An 18,545-nucleotide genomic window follows, 5' to 3' on the forward strand; every position below is an offset into this window, starting at 1 on the left:
ACTTTGTTGTAAACCCAAACAGACAAGTATGATTACAGAAGTGTAGACAACGCCTCACAGCCTGCCCAAGGACTTGAAAAGGCATCTCCCCATCTGTAGGGCTTCTCCCAAGACTGCCCCCATATTGCTGTGCCACCTGCCACTGTACACTCCCAAGGACAGCTGTGGCCTGAAGATGGGTCAGTGGGTGGCTCAGCTAGGAATGGAGTCCACTTTCCGATTCAGGTGAGGTGACAGACTAGGTCAAAACCAGAGTGCCATCTCCCCCCAAACTCAGCCACTCAGCTCAGAAAAATTCAGAATGCTGTCCCCAAACTTTGAGAAGCATTCCCTGCCCACCTTTCTCTCTTGCCCTCCATTGCCAAGGCCTTTGAAATGATTGCTTTTTTGAGACAGGCACACAAAGAAATGTGCGGGGGGGGGCATGCTTCCAGAGCATTAGGAGGCTGGCAGCCACACCGGCCTTCATTGGGGACAGTGTCTGGGAAGAAGCCATGTACCTTTAACTTACGTCAGCCTTCCTTTCAACACCCCTGTGAGGAGACAGCAGAAAGACACATCATGGGTATTGTTATGTGGAGCCTTGTCTTTGGGGGGGGGTTGTCTTTCTAAGTGTTCAAATTCATCCTGGGGCCTGTGAGAGTGCACAGAGTCAGGAGGGGCAGTAGCGGAGGGAGGTTCAGACGTGGAGTTACAAAGTGGTAGAGCCCTGTAGTGGGGGCTTTTGACCTGCCCTGTTCTGTCACAGAAGTATGGCCCTGTGTTTTCGGACCTCAGCCTCTGGCCCCTGCTGCCGAGAAGCCAGGATGGCCGTCAGACAGCCTTGGCCTTCCAGCCCAGAGTGCCTGGCTATTCCCCAGGCACTCCGCCTCCCAGGGAGTCTGTCTGCAATTGAAGCCCAGTAACATTCCAGGCTCCATGAGCCAGCTAACTTCGTCCCATTCCCTTAAGCTCTGGGGCCAGTTTCTTAGGTGATTTTTCTTAGGACTGTGAAATAAAGTTGTAATTGGGGTGGGGGTGGGGCCAGTTCTAACTTTAACTCTGTTGGTGCTCTCTGTTGGAGGCTGCAGCCATGGACTATCTTGACTATCAGGATGGCATTGGGTGGGGTAGTGGACATGCCCCGGGGGCCTCCTTGGGAACCTTTCCATCCTTACTGGGAACAAGGTGCTCTATAAATAAATATGTCATTTGGAAAACCCTGCTCTGCTCTCTGGGCCCCATGTAGCATCAGCTGACCAGACCCAGCCTCTCTTTTCTTCAGGTCCCACACCCATCTACACACCCTGGGGTGGGGAAGGCAGATGCTGCTCAGCCCTTTCTAAAGGGGGAGGGTGAAGAGCAGAAAGCCTTCCAGGTTTGTGAGGATTTAGGGGTGGTCCCTGAGGCTCCTAACAAAGTGGGGAGGCTTTGTACTTCTCCCATTCCTTCCCCCTCTGCTCTTCCTCACCCTCCTGAGGATACCTGAGCACCCAGGCCTCACCTTTGAGGACAAACTGTGACTCCTTTCATTCGGGCCTGCCAGCCAGCAGTAGCTGGGGAGTTCTCTATGTCTTAGCCTCAGTTTCATGCTCTATGGAATGGGTGGATTCTTCAGATTTGTCTTTCACATGGCTGGGAAGGTAGGAAGGGGTCTGTCCACAGGAGTCCTCAGTGCCACATACAGGGTGTCTGTTATAATGTGATTTTGACCCTGTCTTTGGGACACGTCTCTGTGGGAGAACTGAAATAAGTTAACACCCCAAGCCTCAGTTTCTTGGTCTAAAAAATGGGAGTAACAAATGTTTTTCCTTTACTTTTTTGTGTGTACATATGTGTGTGTGCACATAAGTGTGTGCATGTGTGTATGTGTGCGAACATATGTGTATTGTGTGTGCGTGTATTACTGAGAATTGAATCCAGGATTTCTCACACGCTGGACACATGTCACATTACTCTCCCTACAACCCCTTCATTTAAAACGACATTTATCACTTTTCTATTCTGTCCTTGGAGCTGGAGTTACAGGTGCTTGTGAGCCATGCCCAGGTGGGTGCGGTGAGCCAGGCTCATCTCTCCAGCCCCAGCCCCTCCTTTTTGAGACAAGACTTCATGTAGCCTAGGTTGACCTCAAATTTACCATGTACCCAAGGATGGACTCTGAACTTCTGACCCTCCTGCTCCAACCCCTTAGATGCTGAGGTGGCTGGCTTAGGCCAGCTATGTTTGATTTATGTGGGCTTCCTGAATGATACCCCAATACCTAATTTTTTTTCTTTTCTTTTTTTTTAATTTTGAGACAGGGTCTCACTGAGTTGGCCAAGTTGCTATGAACTCACTGTGCAACCCAGAGAGACCTTGAACTTGGAACCGTCCCGTCTCAGCTTCCTGAGTAGCTGTGGAAAGATGCTCAAGGCTTCACGATATCATTGTCGTAGGGGTGAAATGACTTAATACAAACACACATCGCACAATCACACAGCGCGAAGTGGTGTTCAGTCCACTTTAGTCACGATGCTTTGTCCACCGTGCCCGCACCCCCCACCCCTTTAAGGGTTTCTCTGTGTAGACCGGGCTAGCTTCAAACTGAGATAAGCCTGTCTTTGCTGCGGAGCGCACGGATTGAAGATGTGCATCTACCCGGTGTAAAATAAGTCTTAAAAGATTATTAATGCAATGGATAGGACACGGACTGTCGGCGTTTGTCTGTGCTCTCTGGGAGAGTGCCAGGACAGCATAAAGAACTCCATGTGTGTCATTTATTATTAATGTCACCAAGTATACCTGTGAGAGAAAGGAGGTGGCTTCACTTAGCAGGTACTAACCAATGCCAGGGCCCAGTGAGCCTGTGAACTCCCGGAAGTCCCGAAAGGCAGGCCCCACCCCCACACTCGGCTCTAGATTTGATAGCAGCTGCCACCACCACCTCAGTGTCCAGAATGGGTTTTAAGTTGTCATTAAGGTCTAGTTGCCAATCCAGACGCAGTGCAGTAGGTGAGATCAGAGGCGCAGTGCTTCTGAATGAAAAAAAGCATTGGCGTCGCGGGGAGAATACAGCCAGCCCTTCCTTTGGAAGCTCGCTTTGTTCTGGGTGTCCCTGGGGGCAGTGGGAGAAGATGCTGGCTCTCATGCTGGGTTTTGAGGGGCCTGTCTCCTCCCCATAATCTCCGAGAGGAGCGCACATCCGCTTTGTTCAGGCAGTGGGACTGTGGCTGTCCTCTTCCCACGCAGAAACCTCGGCCCATTTCTGCTCCCTGGCGTCTGGTCTGGAAAAGCATGAAGTTCTTCTGGGAGGGAGGTGGCTGTCTCCAACTGACTGTCCAGTACATAGAGGGCTCTCTGTGTGTGTGTGTGTGTGTGTGTGTGTGTGTGTAGGGGAGGGGGTCGTGCGCGCGCGCGCGAGAGAGAGTGGGGGTTGGACGCTTAAGGACCCTGCTTGGAACCCCTTCTCTGCAAAGCCCACTTCTCCCAGGCTCCCCCACCTAACCAGGTCGGCGTTCAGAAGACTAAGCTTCCGCACGAGGGCGCATCCGCTCCTAGACTCAGGGACTCCCATCCTCTACGTCGCAGTCCCCGGAAAGGCTGGACCCTGCGCGGGTCGTCCCAGAGCAGGCCCTCTAGGGCTAAGTAAGGTTCAGTGTCACCTGAGAACCCAGGCTTCAGACTGCGCCCGGAGTCGGACCCGGTGCACCAGCTCCCGCCTCTTGCAGGCGCTGCCAACTGCTGGGCCTGCGCCTCCAAACTGCTGGTGCAAATCCACGGGAGGTTTCTAAACTCTTCCCCCTTTACGGTCTGTGCCCCGCCCACCAGCCGGGCGTGTCTCCGCCGGCAACCAGCCCACGCCTAAAGTGGGCGGTGTTTATTATTGAGAATCGAGCTCAGATTCGCCTTAGGGTTTGGAAGAGGCGCCCCGACAGCGATGCGGGTCACGCCGTTCGTGCGGGTCGAGGGTGCCCGCTAGATTTGGAGTCTTGGAGAGCCCTGGGATTTGCGGGGGACTACGGGGACTACGGAGACGAGGGAGGGAGTTTTACAGCGACAGTTGCTTATCTCTGGGTCTGGGTCTGTTAAAGGGAGTGCAGAAGCAAGGGAACTGGTTGCAAAGGTGAGGTTGCTCACACTTTTCATCCCAGAATTAAAGGGGTGTTCTGGGTTAAAGGTTGGCTTCTGAGAAAAACACACTCCGACCCTCTGGGTAGCAATCTTTCCCCAGGACCTAGGCCAGTAGTCAGATCGGCCTGCTGGACTCAGGTTAGAAATGTTGAAGTCACAGAGGGAAATGGAATGGGGAGGGCTAGCTGGACAATCCCACAGGCCCACTTTTCACCAAAATCGGTGGGATTTTTTTTTGTTATTTGTTTTGTGTGTGTTTGCCTGTTTTTGTTTTCCCAAGAATGAGGGACACCTTTCTGGCTCCTTGCTGGCTTCTTTGCGGTGGTGGGGTGCTAGGGCATCATAAACACGAAGGGTACACTCTGGACTCTTCCCTTTGGAGTGGGACTCCACTTCTCCACATTCAGAGGCCATATGAGTACCAGCCGCTGGCCCAAGCTTCAGTGTGTCTTCCCCTTCTCAGGGATCGCAGAGATTATTTCTTTACCCACTACACCGCCAAACACTTCCTTCTTCTTTGTCAAGTTACTGGGGGGGGGGTGTAGCTACTAACCCAGATCTTAACACAGTTCCACTTTCAAAGAATACTCGAGTGCAGATCAGAGAGAGAGAGAGAGAGAGAGAGAGAGAGAGAGAGAGAGAGAGAGAGAGAGAGAGACTAGTCACACAAGGTTAACCTGCATCCTTACCCTGCTGGAGGGGAGCCACTTGAAGAGATGCCCCTTTTCGAATGAGCATCATTCAGGAGTTTGGATTCAAAGCTTGATGTGGCTAAATGTAAAACGAGATGGGTGGGGGATGCTTACACCCCTGGGTGGGTGGGTGGGGAACAGCATGCAGGCTTTACAAATGCTTAATGTAATCACCAAGCAGCTGTGCACACTTGTAAAGCTGTTGTAACCCCCCTCCTTGTTATAAACAGGAAAGTACAGAGTATGGAGCTAAAGACCCACATTCACGAACACCAGCTCCCCGCCAGCTGCCACCCTCCCCCCTTTATGGTGTGCCTTTCCTGCAACCTTAGCCAGACCGAAGGACCTTGTTTCCCCCCACCCCACCCCCCACACACTTTCCAAGGGGAGTTGTTTTGCATTCTTAGTCTGAGGTGGAGACCAGGTACTCTGCCCATCCTTAGCTTTTCAGAGCCGTTTCCCCGCTCCTTAAAGGTTGGCTCCTGAGATCCACTCCTCTGAGTCTCCAGGAGCCCTGTTAGGTGGGGCCTCTGGGACAGTAGTGCCCCAGAGAGTGCTCGTCTCCGTGGGGGGGGGGGGAGTCTAGTGTCTTCCAAAATGCAGAGAAGGATGCAGTCTCTACAAGGCCACTTAAGCTTGGGGAAATAAAAGATCTTTTGTGGGAGGATCCCCAAGACCAGATTACAGTGTACCCCTTTGCTTCCCCATCTTCATCCCTCCTTCCTGGCCTAGCAGACCCAGCTTGGGGAAAGCCACCCGTCCCTCCACATCCTGCCTCGCTGACTGTGTGCTTACAGCGTCAAGGGGTGGACGTGGTATTTCAAACATCAGATCAGTGCGTTTATATATTGGGTGCCCGGAAATTTTTCCAAATAAACACAGCTTGATTCAACTTGGGTGGGCGGACTTATCAACAGACTAATTCTATAAACAAATGAGGACTAGCCCCGAAACCGATTGGCTGGTATCAAAAAGACACGTGGAGGGAAGAGCTGGGAGATTTTCAGCAATGAAATTTTAATTAATGTGGGTGGGCTGAGAACACAAGGACTGTTTATCATAGACAATTTATTTTCCAGCGCTAAGTCAACACATAATAGCAAACTTACAACAATTATTTAACATTTTTAAAGCCATGAAGAAGGGACAGAGAGCGCAGCGGCTGGGGAGAGCGGCAGATCGCAGGGCAGACGCACGGAGGGCTTCCCAAGAGGGCCCCGGCGTAGGGCAAAGTCCCTAGGACTCCCCGGTGGAGCGGAGAGGCTGCGGTAGCCATGAGCCACCTCTTTAGTCCCCCGCTGGCCGCTCTGGCAGCCTCGCCGCTGCTGTACGTGTACAGCCCGGAGAGGCCCGGGCTGCCCCTGGCCTTCGCCCCTGCGGCTGCTCTGGCCGGCCCGGGCCGCGTCGAGCCCCCGCAGAAGCCGCCCTACAGCTACATCGCGCTCATCGCCATGGCGATCCAGGACGCTCCCGAGCAGAGGGTCACACTGAACGGCATCTACCAGTTCATCATGGACCGGTTCCCTTTCTACCACGACAACCGCCAAGGCTGGCAGAACAGCATCCGCCACAACCTGTCGCTCAACGAGTGCTTCGTGAAGGTGCCACGTGAGAAGGGGCGGCCGGGCAAGGGCAGCTATTGGACCCTGGACCCCCGCTGCTTGGACATGTTCGAGAACGGCAATTACCGGCGCAGGAAGAGGAAGCCCAAGCCCGCCGCGGGTTCCCCAGAGGCCAAGCGCACCCGGGTAGAGCCGCCGGAGTCCGAGGTGGGCTGCGATGTAGGGTCTCGGGAGCCGGCCACTGCCCGTCCAACGCGCGAGCCGGCTCGCTTTCAGTCCCCGGCGGGAGGCACCGCGCGACCCATGATCCTTCCCTGGCCCGACTCTGAGCCCCGGGACCCCGACGCGGACCTCACAGTCCAGGACGCAGGAGCAGTGGGGAGAGGCCAGCTCCAGCGCCCCATACACTATCCTGTACACGACCTGGGGTCCCCTCTGCTCCCGGCCTCCAGCGGCTCCCCCAAGGATTCCAAGTCAAAGAGTTTCAGCATCGACAGCATCTTGGCCGCGAGGCCAAAACCAGCCTCAGGGGCCGAAGCACCGCTGATCCCTAAGCCTGTGCCCGGCGCGCTGGGATCCTCTCTGCTGGCCGCCTCCTCCAGCCTACCGCCTCCCTTCAACGCTTCGCTGGTGTTCGACCCGCACGTCCAGGGCGGCTTTTCCCAGCTGGGGATTCCCTTTCTTTCTTATTTTCCTCTGCAGGTTCCCGAGGCCACGGTGCTTCGCTTCCACTAAGGGGGATTAGCGGCTGCTTCCCCACCCCGCGATTCCCCCCCATCTCCAGTGAGCCAATGCTTGTGGGCGAAGGAGTCGCCCCGTCTCTGTCCTGGCAGAGACTGTGGGTTTGGAGCAGAGTACCCATGCCGGCCAAACGTGGTGCACTGAGGGGCCACATCCATCTGCTTTCTCCGAATATGACTTAGCCAGCCACCAGTAGCTTTGCAGATTTAAAGGGCCGGTGCAGTAGAGGACATGATCGATATACACTCAAAACTCAGCGTTCACATCCATCTTCAACAGAAGCTCCTTGTTGGCCTCCGCAGCATTGTGCAATGACCCACCACAAGTCCCTGCTCAGACCTGAGTCTCCTGCTGACTCTGAGGGCAGGACTTACAGATATAGTGAACGTCTCTATGTGGAGGTTCAACTGGACCATGGGAGGTTCAGCGGGCGGGCTTCATGTGACATAAGCCTTGGCTTTGACTTCTTTGGATGGGGTGGGGGGAGCTTGCATCCAGGGCTCTGGGGATGATCGACGGTCTGCGGGGTCTGGGAGAGATGTAGGCCTGGTTAACGTTTACAGCTGAGGTTGAGCAAAAGCAGGCTGAGAGGAAATGTTCTCTACCTATCCAGACAATGAAAGACCATTTAATCTTGGCTTATAAATCAGGCTCCCCTTGCTATAGCTAGTAGCTTCTTTTAAGGCACCCCTTTGTGTGGCACGCACCCTGGCTTTACAGTGGCATATCAATGCATTCCATAATATAGTCCCTTGTTAGCATCTGCTTTCCTTTTTAAGGCACCAAGAGAGTTCAGGGGACACAGGAGGATGTGTGCACGGTGGGGCCTTGCCTCAAGGACAGAATTTTAATTTCTGTAGCTTTTCAAGCTCTATGCTTCTCCCTCCACGGACACACACTTTCCAGAATCACACGGTGAAGGACTCCGCGTAGCCAGAGAGGTTGGGGGAGCAAGCCCACTCCTGAGTGTGAGGCTTAGCCTCCAGGCTCAATACGGGCTCTCTTCAGACACAGCCTGTGGAACCCCAAGTCTGCGTTTCCTTTCCACCCCTCCAAGGGGATCTGGATTCTGACATTACATAAACACATAAGAGGGGACCAGAGAGTAGGGGTAGGGCCATCAACAAAGAGCTGACTAAGACAAGTGAGTTAGTTACAGTTCAGTCCAGCTTCCAACGTTGGGGAAAACTCTCAGGCCTTTGTGGTGTTTGAGACTGCTGGTGGCTCTGTGGGTCCTTGAAGCAAGAAAGGGACCAAAATGAAGAACTGTAGAGCATAGGCCCACAGCGAAGTCTCACAGCAACTCAGGGGTGCTGTATCACACCTGTGATCTCAGCACTTGCAAGGCTGAGGCAGGAGGATTGCTGTGAGTTTAAGACTAGCCTGTCTCAAACCAAGGAACAAAATCCAAACAAATGACCACTTCCCAGGACTTGGGCAAAAATGCTTAAGAACTCTCTAGTCCCCTGCTGGTCAGCTCTGGAAAAGCATTTTGGGCCTTTGTGATACTATTAGGTTTCCCAGCTCAACCCAGGTCTCACCAGGTCTGGGGACTGGACAGGGGCTCTGTCTGAAAGTTCTTGCTCAGATTTCCTGGTGGATCCAGGTGGCTGTGACTGAGCAGGAGCGCAGCCAGCAAGCCGCCACTGGATGCTTCCCATGTGTTCAGCCTTTGAATAAAGGTTTTTTTCTTTCATTAACCTCTCACTGACTGGTTCAGTGGATTATGAGGACATAAACAAACAGTATAGCAGGAGAGAGAGAGCTCGAGCTTATATCCGGGAAGCGGTCAGCATCTTTGGCAGCCTTGGCTTCTGAGGGTGAAGACAAGCTGCAGAGGAGGGACCAGAGACTCCCCTGAGCCCCCGAGGAGAGGGTGAGCCGTTCTGCGGTACTGGTGCGTTTAGTTTTTCTTTCCCTTCTTGTGTTTGACATGCTGTCTTGTGTGTGTTTGTTGATTCATGACAACCGACTTTTGAAGAAGCAGCTGATTTAACGCCGCGGTTCTTAGAAGGTGGGATTTTAGGGTTATAACTCAAGAAGCATTTGTAAGTGCATCATTTTTAAGGGGCAGACAGATGCAAGAGCAGGGATCTACTTTGTGTGTTTACGCAGGAAGAGTCTATCCAGTTTCCGCTTTCATCAGGCACAAAACTCGCTGGAGAACTGGACTGTGAAGATGTTTTCTATTTGGTCTGTGAGTTCCTCTCCTACTGAGGAAAAGGGACAGGGGCTGGGTCCCATGTATTTAACTGGTTTAGTTGTATGGAGTGCTGTTGTTGTTATTATTATTATTATTGGTGGTGGTGGTGGTGGTGGTAGTACACCAAGAAATGGTTTCAGGCCAGGCATGGTGGAGCATGCCAGTAATCAGGAGGCAGGGTGATCTCTGAGTTCAGGGGCAACCTGATCTACTGGTCTACATTGGAATTCCAGGTCACCTAAGGTTACACAGTGAGATCTTGTCCCAGAGAGAGGGGAGAAGGGGGAGAGACAGACAGACAGAAAGAGAGAGACAGAGAGAGACAGGCACACAGAGAGAGAAAGAGAGAGGGGGGAGGGAGAGGGAGACAGACAGAGACACAGAGACACTGGGGGGGAGAGGGAGGGAGAGAGAGAGGGAGGGAGATCTGCTAGTAATTAAGACAGAACTCCTGTTGTGTTTAAGGAGAAGCAAAAGGGAGACTATGATTCTATTCTCATGCAGTCAGAAAGGAGTGGCTCTCCTCTGATAGCTCTCTCTGTATGTGTATATGTGTGACTCTCTCTCTGTGTCTCTGTCTTTGTCTGTCTGTCTCTCTGTGTGTGTCTGACTCTCTGTCTCTCTCTGTCTGTCTCTGTGTGCCTGTGTGTCTGACTGTCTCTCTCTGTCTCCCTCCCCTCCCCTCTCTCTGTGTCTGTGTCTGACTCTCTGTCTCTCTGTGTCTCTTTCTTTCTCTCTGTACACACACACAAATGTGAGCACACATGCCCATGTGTACATGTACATGCAAATATTTACACATGTGTGTACAGTGTACATGGTCACTTGTGCATGAAGGTGGGACTTGGATTGAGTGCTGAATTCTGTGGCTTTAAGCATGATTTCCTTTGTAAAACTGTGTGTGTGTTTGTGTGCACGAGTGTGGTCATATGTGTGCTATAGCATGAATCTGGAGGTCAAAGGACAAGCCCTGTGTCAGTTTTTATCTTCCATCTTGTTTGACGCAGGGTCTCTCTCATTTACTTCTGCACACACACAGGGCTTGCTGAGCCACCAGCTTCCAGCACCTCTCCTGTCCCCACCTGCCATCTCCGCAGAAGCCCTGAGATCATACTTGCCAGCTTTACAGCATCTGGTTTTTCATGGGCTCTGGAGATTTGAACTCAGGTCCTCAAGTTTACATAGCAGAAATCTACCCACTGAGCAACCTCCCCGGTCCTGTAAATGGCTCTCCATAGTTTCATTTTCTATCACCCGACTAGGGACAGATGATCCGTGTTTCTGCCTTACTGTGATGAGACTGACAGAGGCGTGGTCTCAGAAGACTGCCTAACCACGGGCCCTTGCCACACTTATCAGTAGAGAGTTCTGTAGCCCAGATGTTTTGGATGCTGAAGGCCTGATGCATATTTCTGAGTACATAAACAAGACCTGTCTGGGGCATTTCGGGTGTGGCCACCAAGTCCAGCCCTTCTCAGATGGACCCTGGAGCTGCGTGTCTGCCTTACCACTTCAAGGAGTGACCAGTGACTGTTCAAGATGGGGCCCCAGATGGTGACTATTGTGGGAGCCAGGGCTGGTTAACCCTCATGTCAGCGGCCCGAGGTTTCTACCACTTTGAGAAAATAGATACATAGCCTGAATTTTGTGCACAGCTCTGCCTCATGGTGTCTGGAAAATTGGTTGCCTTCTAGAGTAGAAAGGCTCAGTGATCGAATCATCTGTGGTTAGAGGAAAAGAATGGGATTTATGAGGAAGGCAAGTTCATTTGCTATGCATCAGAGCAGTTTAAAAGTCACCCAGTGACATGTGGTCCTTTGTGATGCTCTGGCCTCAAGGTTCCAGGGCCAGGTTCTGCAGGCCCAGGCAGATGCCAGAGTGCTTGCAATGACTTGGGAGGGGCCACAGTGAGGGCTGAGACCTGATGGCATGGATTCCTGTCCTTTCAAATGGCATCTGAGCGCCAGTGACCCTGGACAAGATGGATAGGTGCTCATAGGCCTGACTGGGGAGTGGGCTGGATACATGTACCATGGGGCTTGGGGGACTTTATCTTTGGGTGCCCTTGTACCAGATATGGAGAAAGAAGGGCAGCTGTGGGGCAAAGGTTGGCCTTGAGACTCCTTTTCTATAGGTTTGAGAATCAGGGTTCCATAGGAAATAGAAGGAAAATTGGGGTTTCACAGATCAGTGATGAGGATCATATTGTGGGGGCTGAGGCTCAGGTGAGGAAACCAGGTGGATTGGTAGAGTGAGGACATATCCCACCTTTCCCTCCCCTCCAGTCCATGCCACCACCCCAACAGGTCCACCCCTCCCCCCAATCTCCTTTGTCTGCCTGCCTTATGCCGCTAATACCTCTGATTGGCTGTAACCTGCCATAATTCTAGCTGCAAGGCAGACTGGGTAACAAGGTTTACAGAAGATAAGATATATATATATATATATATATATATATATATATATACATATATATATATATATATGTATATATATATATATATATACATACTTGGGGCAGAGTGGGCCTGAACAAGGACAAGGGTGTGGGAAGCCAAATGACACCAAACGACAGGCTGGGAGGTTCTTCTTCTTGGGCCAGTCAGTGGCTGTTGTCCTGACCACAGTGATGACAATTAAGAGACTGGGATGGCTCAGATGATGTTGTGCTGAGCCTTGACTTCCTGGAGATCCGGTCCCTTCTGGGCAAGCTTCCAAGAGGACAGAGCAGCTCTAGACACTATTCCTGAGCCCTTTAGATGGGCAAGGTCTGGAGCTGCTCATGACTCTCAGGGGACCCATGGCTCATGGGTCAGGTGGACATCGGCCAGGCTGACTTTCAGTGGTGACTCACAAACCTCATGATGTACAGTGAGAGAGACGCTGTAAGCCTCAGGCACCCTAGTCATCCGGCTTCCATATCCTCTGCTGTGAGGCTGGCTTCCATCTGTCACCCTGTTCTTTGGGAATGTCCCCACCTCTGGACACCCCTGTCTGCCATTAGCTTCCCAGAAATGTCTCACCCATGTGGACTCCAGGTTTAGGCTGGGTGGGAAGAAGGCATCAACTGTGTCTAGTCAAGTCAGTGACCAGCTCTGCCTCGACTTGCTACCAACTGGCAAAGCCACCAACCTCTCCAGGTCTTGACTTATATCATGTCCAACGGAAGGAACACTCATCACTGCCTCTGTCCTACAGAATTTTCACAACCAGTGGCCTAACAAGTGGGCAGAACATCTCGTGGGTTAGCAGCTTCAGCTTAGGGTTAAGTTGGGTGGTGTGGGTGAGAGACTCCAACCCAAACTTTACTGAAAACTCCTCAGACTTGGGACAGTTTCTGGAACAGCAGCTCTACCAAGGAGGTGCAACACTGCCCATCCACTCCCGCAACCCAAGCAGGCCCAGGCTAGCCCATGGAATCCCTTTGTTGCATTTAGTTTATCTCCTGGGATGGGCTGAACATGTGAAAACATACAAAGTATAGGAACTGGCTGACTCAGCAGGGAAGGACAGCAGGAGGCTTGAGGGAGGGCACCGGGGACAGAGGGGATGACTCCCAGGGACAGCAGAATGAAAACCCTGCACACATCTTTGTCCAGGCAACAAGGGCTTCAAGGACACTTCCTGGGACCCGAGGTCTAGCCTGGTGAGTTTACAGATTTACAAAATCCTATTGGTTTCTGCCCAAGGACTGAGGCCCTCCATGGGGCAAGGGAGACTCCCACACCCCTCTTCTGTGGTGAAGAGCGTCTGCAGAAGGCTTTCCCTAAACCCTCCCATCTCATGGCCCGCCTTATAAAGAGCGTGGCTTTTCAGTGCTGCCACTAAATATAGCAAGATCGGCGAGAACACTTTTAGAAAGCACATTACAAATCAGGAATGTTTGGTGGGAGAAATAAACTTTCCCACATTTTTGGACTTGGCATTGGCACTGTGTGCTCCGTTTTCAGCACAGGATGGAGGCGGTGATATTGAGCCATGTGGGCACTGGTCCCCACTGGTGCCCGAGGACATGGGCACTTTGCAAGGATCCAGGTGGTGAGACAGAGGCTGGATGAGCCTCTTGGCGGGGGAGTGCAGCACTGAGTCTCTGTCAGGGCCGCTTAGCCAGCAAGGAAGTCAGATGCAAGAAACAAGCCTAATCCTGGGTTTCTGTTTCTTGTCTCGTTTTCCCCAGTTTTCTCCGAGGCATTCACTGAGATGAGATCACAGCCACGAGGCCATGGGCCGTCTACTCTGGCTTCCTGATGCCTGTGTCCTGTCCCCAGAGGACAGAGTCAGCTGGTGGTGGGACCAGATGGCTGAATTTTTGTTTTCAATTATTTTTTTTTTCTACAGAGTATTTCTATTTTATGCGTATGGGTGTTTTAACAACATGTATGTCTTCATTGCCCACAGAGGCCTGAAGAGGGAGGGCATTTGTAGAAGACAGTGAGACACTGTCTAGGTGCCGGGAACTGGACCCAGGTCCTCTGAAAGGGCAGCCAGTGCTCTTTAATGCTGAGCGTTAAGTCCTTCCTGATGGGTGAGTTTTTAAAAGCTCCCTTAAGTGATACTGCAGATTGTGGCCAGCAGAGATGTCAAGGCTGGATTTAGGGAGAAGGAGGGAAGGAGAAGCCAACCACGGATCAGTGTTTCCCCAAGATGCTCTCTCTTGCCCATCTCTCACATCCGACTTCCCACTTGCATATTACTTATGTGCTCTGAGGATCTGTGAGCAACTGTCCTTTTCTTGTCTTCGAGCTCTCTGATGATGACATAGGTAACCCCCACAAAGCAAAGAAGAGAGAAACCCTATTGTATGTGTCACCCAGATGGTCCAGGTGTGTGCTTAGCAAGGCACCTTGCTATATATATATTCATATTTAGTTATGTGAAATATGCACCTTTTATGGTGCAGGAAATGGGACTCAGGAACTTGCACATGGTAAGCAAGGGTTCTAACATGAAGCTGCACCCCCTAGAATGTCTATGGATGGTTACATCATCAGTGGGAAATCGTCACCACCATTATTGCTAGCACCACCAACATCAAGATTACCATTACCATCTTCACCACCACCATCTCTACCACCATCATCACCAGCACCACCCTCATGGCTGCTATAAGCAGAACCTGTTTACCATTCCCTGTGAAGGGCAAAGACCTCTGGATGTAATAATTCTTTTCTGCTTGCAGCCTGCATGTGGGAAGACATGAACAGAGAGAGATGCATTAAATCAGTAATCTTGACACAGGATGGTATGAGGAACTATACAGGCAGATGAGAAATATTTTATTCAAGGTCTTTCTTAAAAACTTGGATGTCAGGGCTGTAGAGATGGCTAAGCAGTTAAGAGGAATCGCTGCTCACACAGAGAGGACCTGGGTTCCACCCGCAGCATGTCAGGTGATTCATACAACCTGCAGCTCCAGTCCCAGAGAATCTGGCGCCCTCTTCTGGCCTCCACAGGCACTTAGTAATCACATGGTGCACATAAACATGGAAGCAAATATTCATACACATACAGTTTTTTTAAAATCTTTACAAACTAAATCACAGGATACAATCATGTGCTCTCTCCCTCGATCTCATGTGTGTGAGTGTGCATGCATGTATACATATGTGTGTCTGTATGCATGTGTTCACCTACGTGCACGTGTGCATGTATGTGTTTGTGTCTGTAATGTATATGTGGGGCACATGTGTGCCACAGTGCATGTGGAGATCAGATGCTTTTGTGGAGTTGGTCCTGTTCTTCCTTTCCATGGGTTTCATTGCTAGAACTCAGGTCGTCAGACTTGCACAGTCAGCATCTTATCCCATGGAGCCATGTTGTTCCTTGTTCAAGAACTCCCACATCTACCTTTTCTTCATTTTAAACCACCCTTACATGCAGCTTTATAAATACACACCACTTCTCTCTGGAAATCAGGGGACATGCCCAACATACGTAGTCATTAAAACAACCTCTCCCGTAATGGGTCAGGGGGATGACTTGATAAGTAGGGTTAATCATTTAAGCCTGGAAATCAGAGTCCAGATTCCTGGAACCCATGAAAAGATCTAGATGTGTCGACACACACCTGTGGTACAGCACTCCTGTGGCAAGATAGAAGGCAGAGACAGGGAACATTGCCCTGAAGCTTGAGAGCCTGCTAGCCTGGGGTACATAGCACAGTGAGAGAGACCCTGGGGCAACCAGTTCCTGGGAAGGCAAGAATCAGCTCCAAAGGGTGTCCTTTAACTGCCACATGAATTTATCTCTCCTCTCTCTCTCCTCTCCCCCCCACCTCTCTCTCTCACACACACACAGACATACATACGTGTGCACCCACACACACCCATATCCTTCATAAAATGACCTTTGGATTGTGCAAGTTATGTATGAAATATGATTAAATTAGGATTAATGTCATGTTCACACTTGGGGCTCATGCCCAAGATGGCTCACATGCAAACATTTCAAGACCCTGGTAAGATCTCAAGCAAGAAGCACCCCCTCCAGTCCTGAGCTCTTTGGACGAGGGTTCTCTCCCTGTAGCACGGAAGGTTGGCCACCCACATGGAACCTTTTGTGACCTCTCCGCATTGGATAGAAGGAAATCAACCCATGGGACAACCTGGTCTTTTTGTCATCTTCTCTGCTGTGACAGGTTCACAGAGCTCTGGAACTCTCTTTCCCTTTCCTTCTTGTGGTGCAGGGGATGGAGGGTCGGACTTGGGGGCATTTGTCTCACCCAGGGTCTGTCACCTCTAACTGTACTTCTTAAGCTGGAGGTGGGGTGTGATAAATGACACCTCTGAGTTGGCATATGTTCTCCTTCTAGACCAGTGAGCCAATAGAGAGCAGTTCAGCGACGGGTAGTGGCTACATTTAAAAAGCGGAAAGAAGCAGGCAAAACTAATTTTAGTAGTATATTTGATTTAACCTCAGACATCTGACCTCATATATCAAAATACTATCATTTCATTGGGGGATTCAGTATGAAGAATTACTGAGATAGTTTACATCTTGTGTGTGTGTGTGTGTCTGTGTGTACTTAGCCTTTGAAAGCCTGTGTGGACTCAGTGTTCACAGGAACCCTTCATTTAGACAGACAGTGCTTTCCACACTCACGGGCAGAGGAAGCTTACAACACATGGCCGCCAGGGTGGATGGCCAACCACATCCGCCTTGGATCTCTCCATCCGGGTGCTTTTGTAGAACTGGAAGGGCTTTGTAGTAATTGTCCATTGCGATAGTTCGGATAAGAAATATTCCCCCATAGGCTCAGATATTGGAATAACTGGTCCCCAGTTGGTGGCACAGTTTCCCAAACAGGTTACGGGGAGGTGGAGCCTTACTGTGGGAGGGAGGACGTTCATTGCTGAGGTGGGGCTTTGAGAGCTCGAAGCATCACACCACTCCCAGTTCGCTGTCTCTCTTCGACCTTGTGGTAAATAATTTGATCCTCACCATCTCTGGCTTCATAAGCCTAAATACCATCTGCCTTCTATAAGCTGCTTGACTGTGGTATTTTATCACAGCGGCAAAAAGTAGCTAGGACACACGTCACCGCCACTGCCACCACCACCATCAGCACTGGCATCACCATCATCACCACCATCACCATCGTCACAACTACCATCAGCATCACCTTCATCACATCATTACCGCCATCACCAAATTTAAAAATGGCTTAGGTGAGGCTTGATGGAGATGTGCTTGCCTAGCCTGTGTGAGGCTCCAGGTTAAATCCTCAGGAAAATGGAGGAGGAGGAGAAGCAGGAAGAAGAGGAAGAAGAAGAGGAGCAGGAAGAAGAGGAGCAGGAGGAGGAAGAAGAGGACATGGCTCTGTCTTAGATGCATATCTTTCTCCTCAGCTGTTCCATGGACGTATTAGGACCAAGGTCCCATCATTCCCCATGCTCCTTTTTTCCCCGTGTGGTGCCAGATATGTTTGTCACAGGATTAAACTTGATACCCGGCTCTCCCACCCGAGGGGAGGCGCATATAAACAGTGTTTTCCTCCAGAAAGCATCTCTTCCCGTACCCACCCAGACCAACGACTAAGTGAAGAGTGCATGTCACCTTGGAGATGCTACAGCCTCCAGATGAGCTTTTGTAGTTAGTGTTGGGTGCCTGGATGTCTTCTTGGGACTCTGGTGATGACGTCATTACAGAACCTGGAGGGGATGTGAGCTCTTCCCCTAATCATAAAGTTACAGTACCAGGGATGGAGGGTTTGGGGCTCAAGAGTGTGAACAGGACAGTGCTACCCCAGTGAAAACCAAGATGGTTTTTAATCTACCCTGGGTATGGCTGTGGCGTGATGCTCCCTGAAGAGCCAGGGAAAAGACCTCATAGGCAGCAACACTCCTTCCTGGAGGGACACAGAACCCAGAGCTTCTGCCTCTGGGTTTACAGGCTTTCTAGTGGGTTTCATTGCCTGCTCCTGGCTAGAAGGATACCCAGTGAAGGATGGTTTTGTGGTACGGGGGATGTGGGTTGTGGCTGAGATCATGAAACATGAGGCAAATCCTTCACATTCCAATGGGAGTGACTGGTCATCCTTCTTAGCAACTGAAGTTCCCTATGAGCCCCATAATTCACCCTGTTGGGTCTGGCTTGATGCTGGCCCCTAGAAGTTGGCCCGAATGGCCATGGGATGGTGATTTGGGTTGTGTGTAAAGTGGAAGGCATGGCTTTGGCCAGGGGCAGGGGTGGGGCCGTGAAGACTCTCCACCCTGCTCTTGTTCTGACTGGGGGGGGGGGGGAGAGTCCTCCCGACTTGCTACTATCTGGTGAGCTCTGTCATTGTCCCAAGCCTTTGTTTTTCTTAGCAAAGCAATACATGATCATGGTTGTTAAAATAATTGCATTTCTATTTTAACATCTGTAAAGATTAAGTTGAACAGTGTGAAGCCCATTAAACCATTTCATGGCATGACGCCATAAATCGCCCTTCATTCCCGTGGCTTCTTCAACTGCAGAGTCAACTTTGGAGATGGGCTCCCACTACGGAGGGTTATTTATAGCGGCTCATTCATCAATAAAAAACTTCAAAAGGAATCTTTTACTCTTCTATTGGGAAGCCAAAAAAAAAAAAAAAAAAAAAAAAAAAAAAAAACCACAAAAACGACCCCATTAAGAAACAAAGTGGAGACCACCACAAGACTCTGGTTCAGTACAACTCAGATTTCTAACAAATGGTCCATCCGGGGAGAGATGGCCAGCAAACCAAGTTCATTTAAACAGCTCGGTTCCCAATTGTATTGCTAAAATAAGCTG

General features: G+C 50.9%; 1 protein-coding gene across 1 annotated transcript; it reads left to right on the forward strand.

Annotated features, from left to right (window-relative positions):
* Positions 1-6,058: 6,058 nt before the first annotated feature.
* Positions 6,059-7,081, forward strand: FOXL1 (forkhead box L1; the record flags this gene model as incomplete). The annotated part of the gene is made up of 1 exon (XM_080937455.1): positions 6,059-7,081. One exon carries the CDS (start codon positions 6,059-6,061, stop codon positions 7,079-7,081), a length of 1,023 nt encoding a protein of 340 aa, XP_080793581.1.
* Between the last annotated feature and the right edge of the window lie 11,464 nt (positions 7,082-18,545).

The sequence above is a fragment of the Micromys minutus genome (assembly GCF_963924665.1).
Source record: "Micromys minutus genome assembly, chromosome: 24".
Taxonomy (NCBI): domain Eukaryota; kingdom Metazoa; phylum Chordata; class Mammalia; order Rodentia; family Muridae; genus Micromys; species Micromys minutus.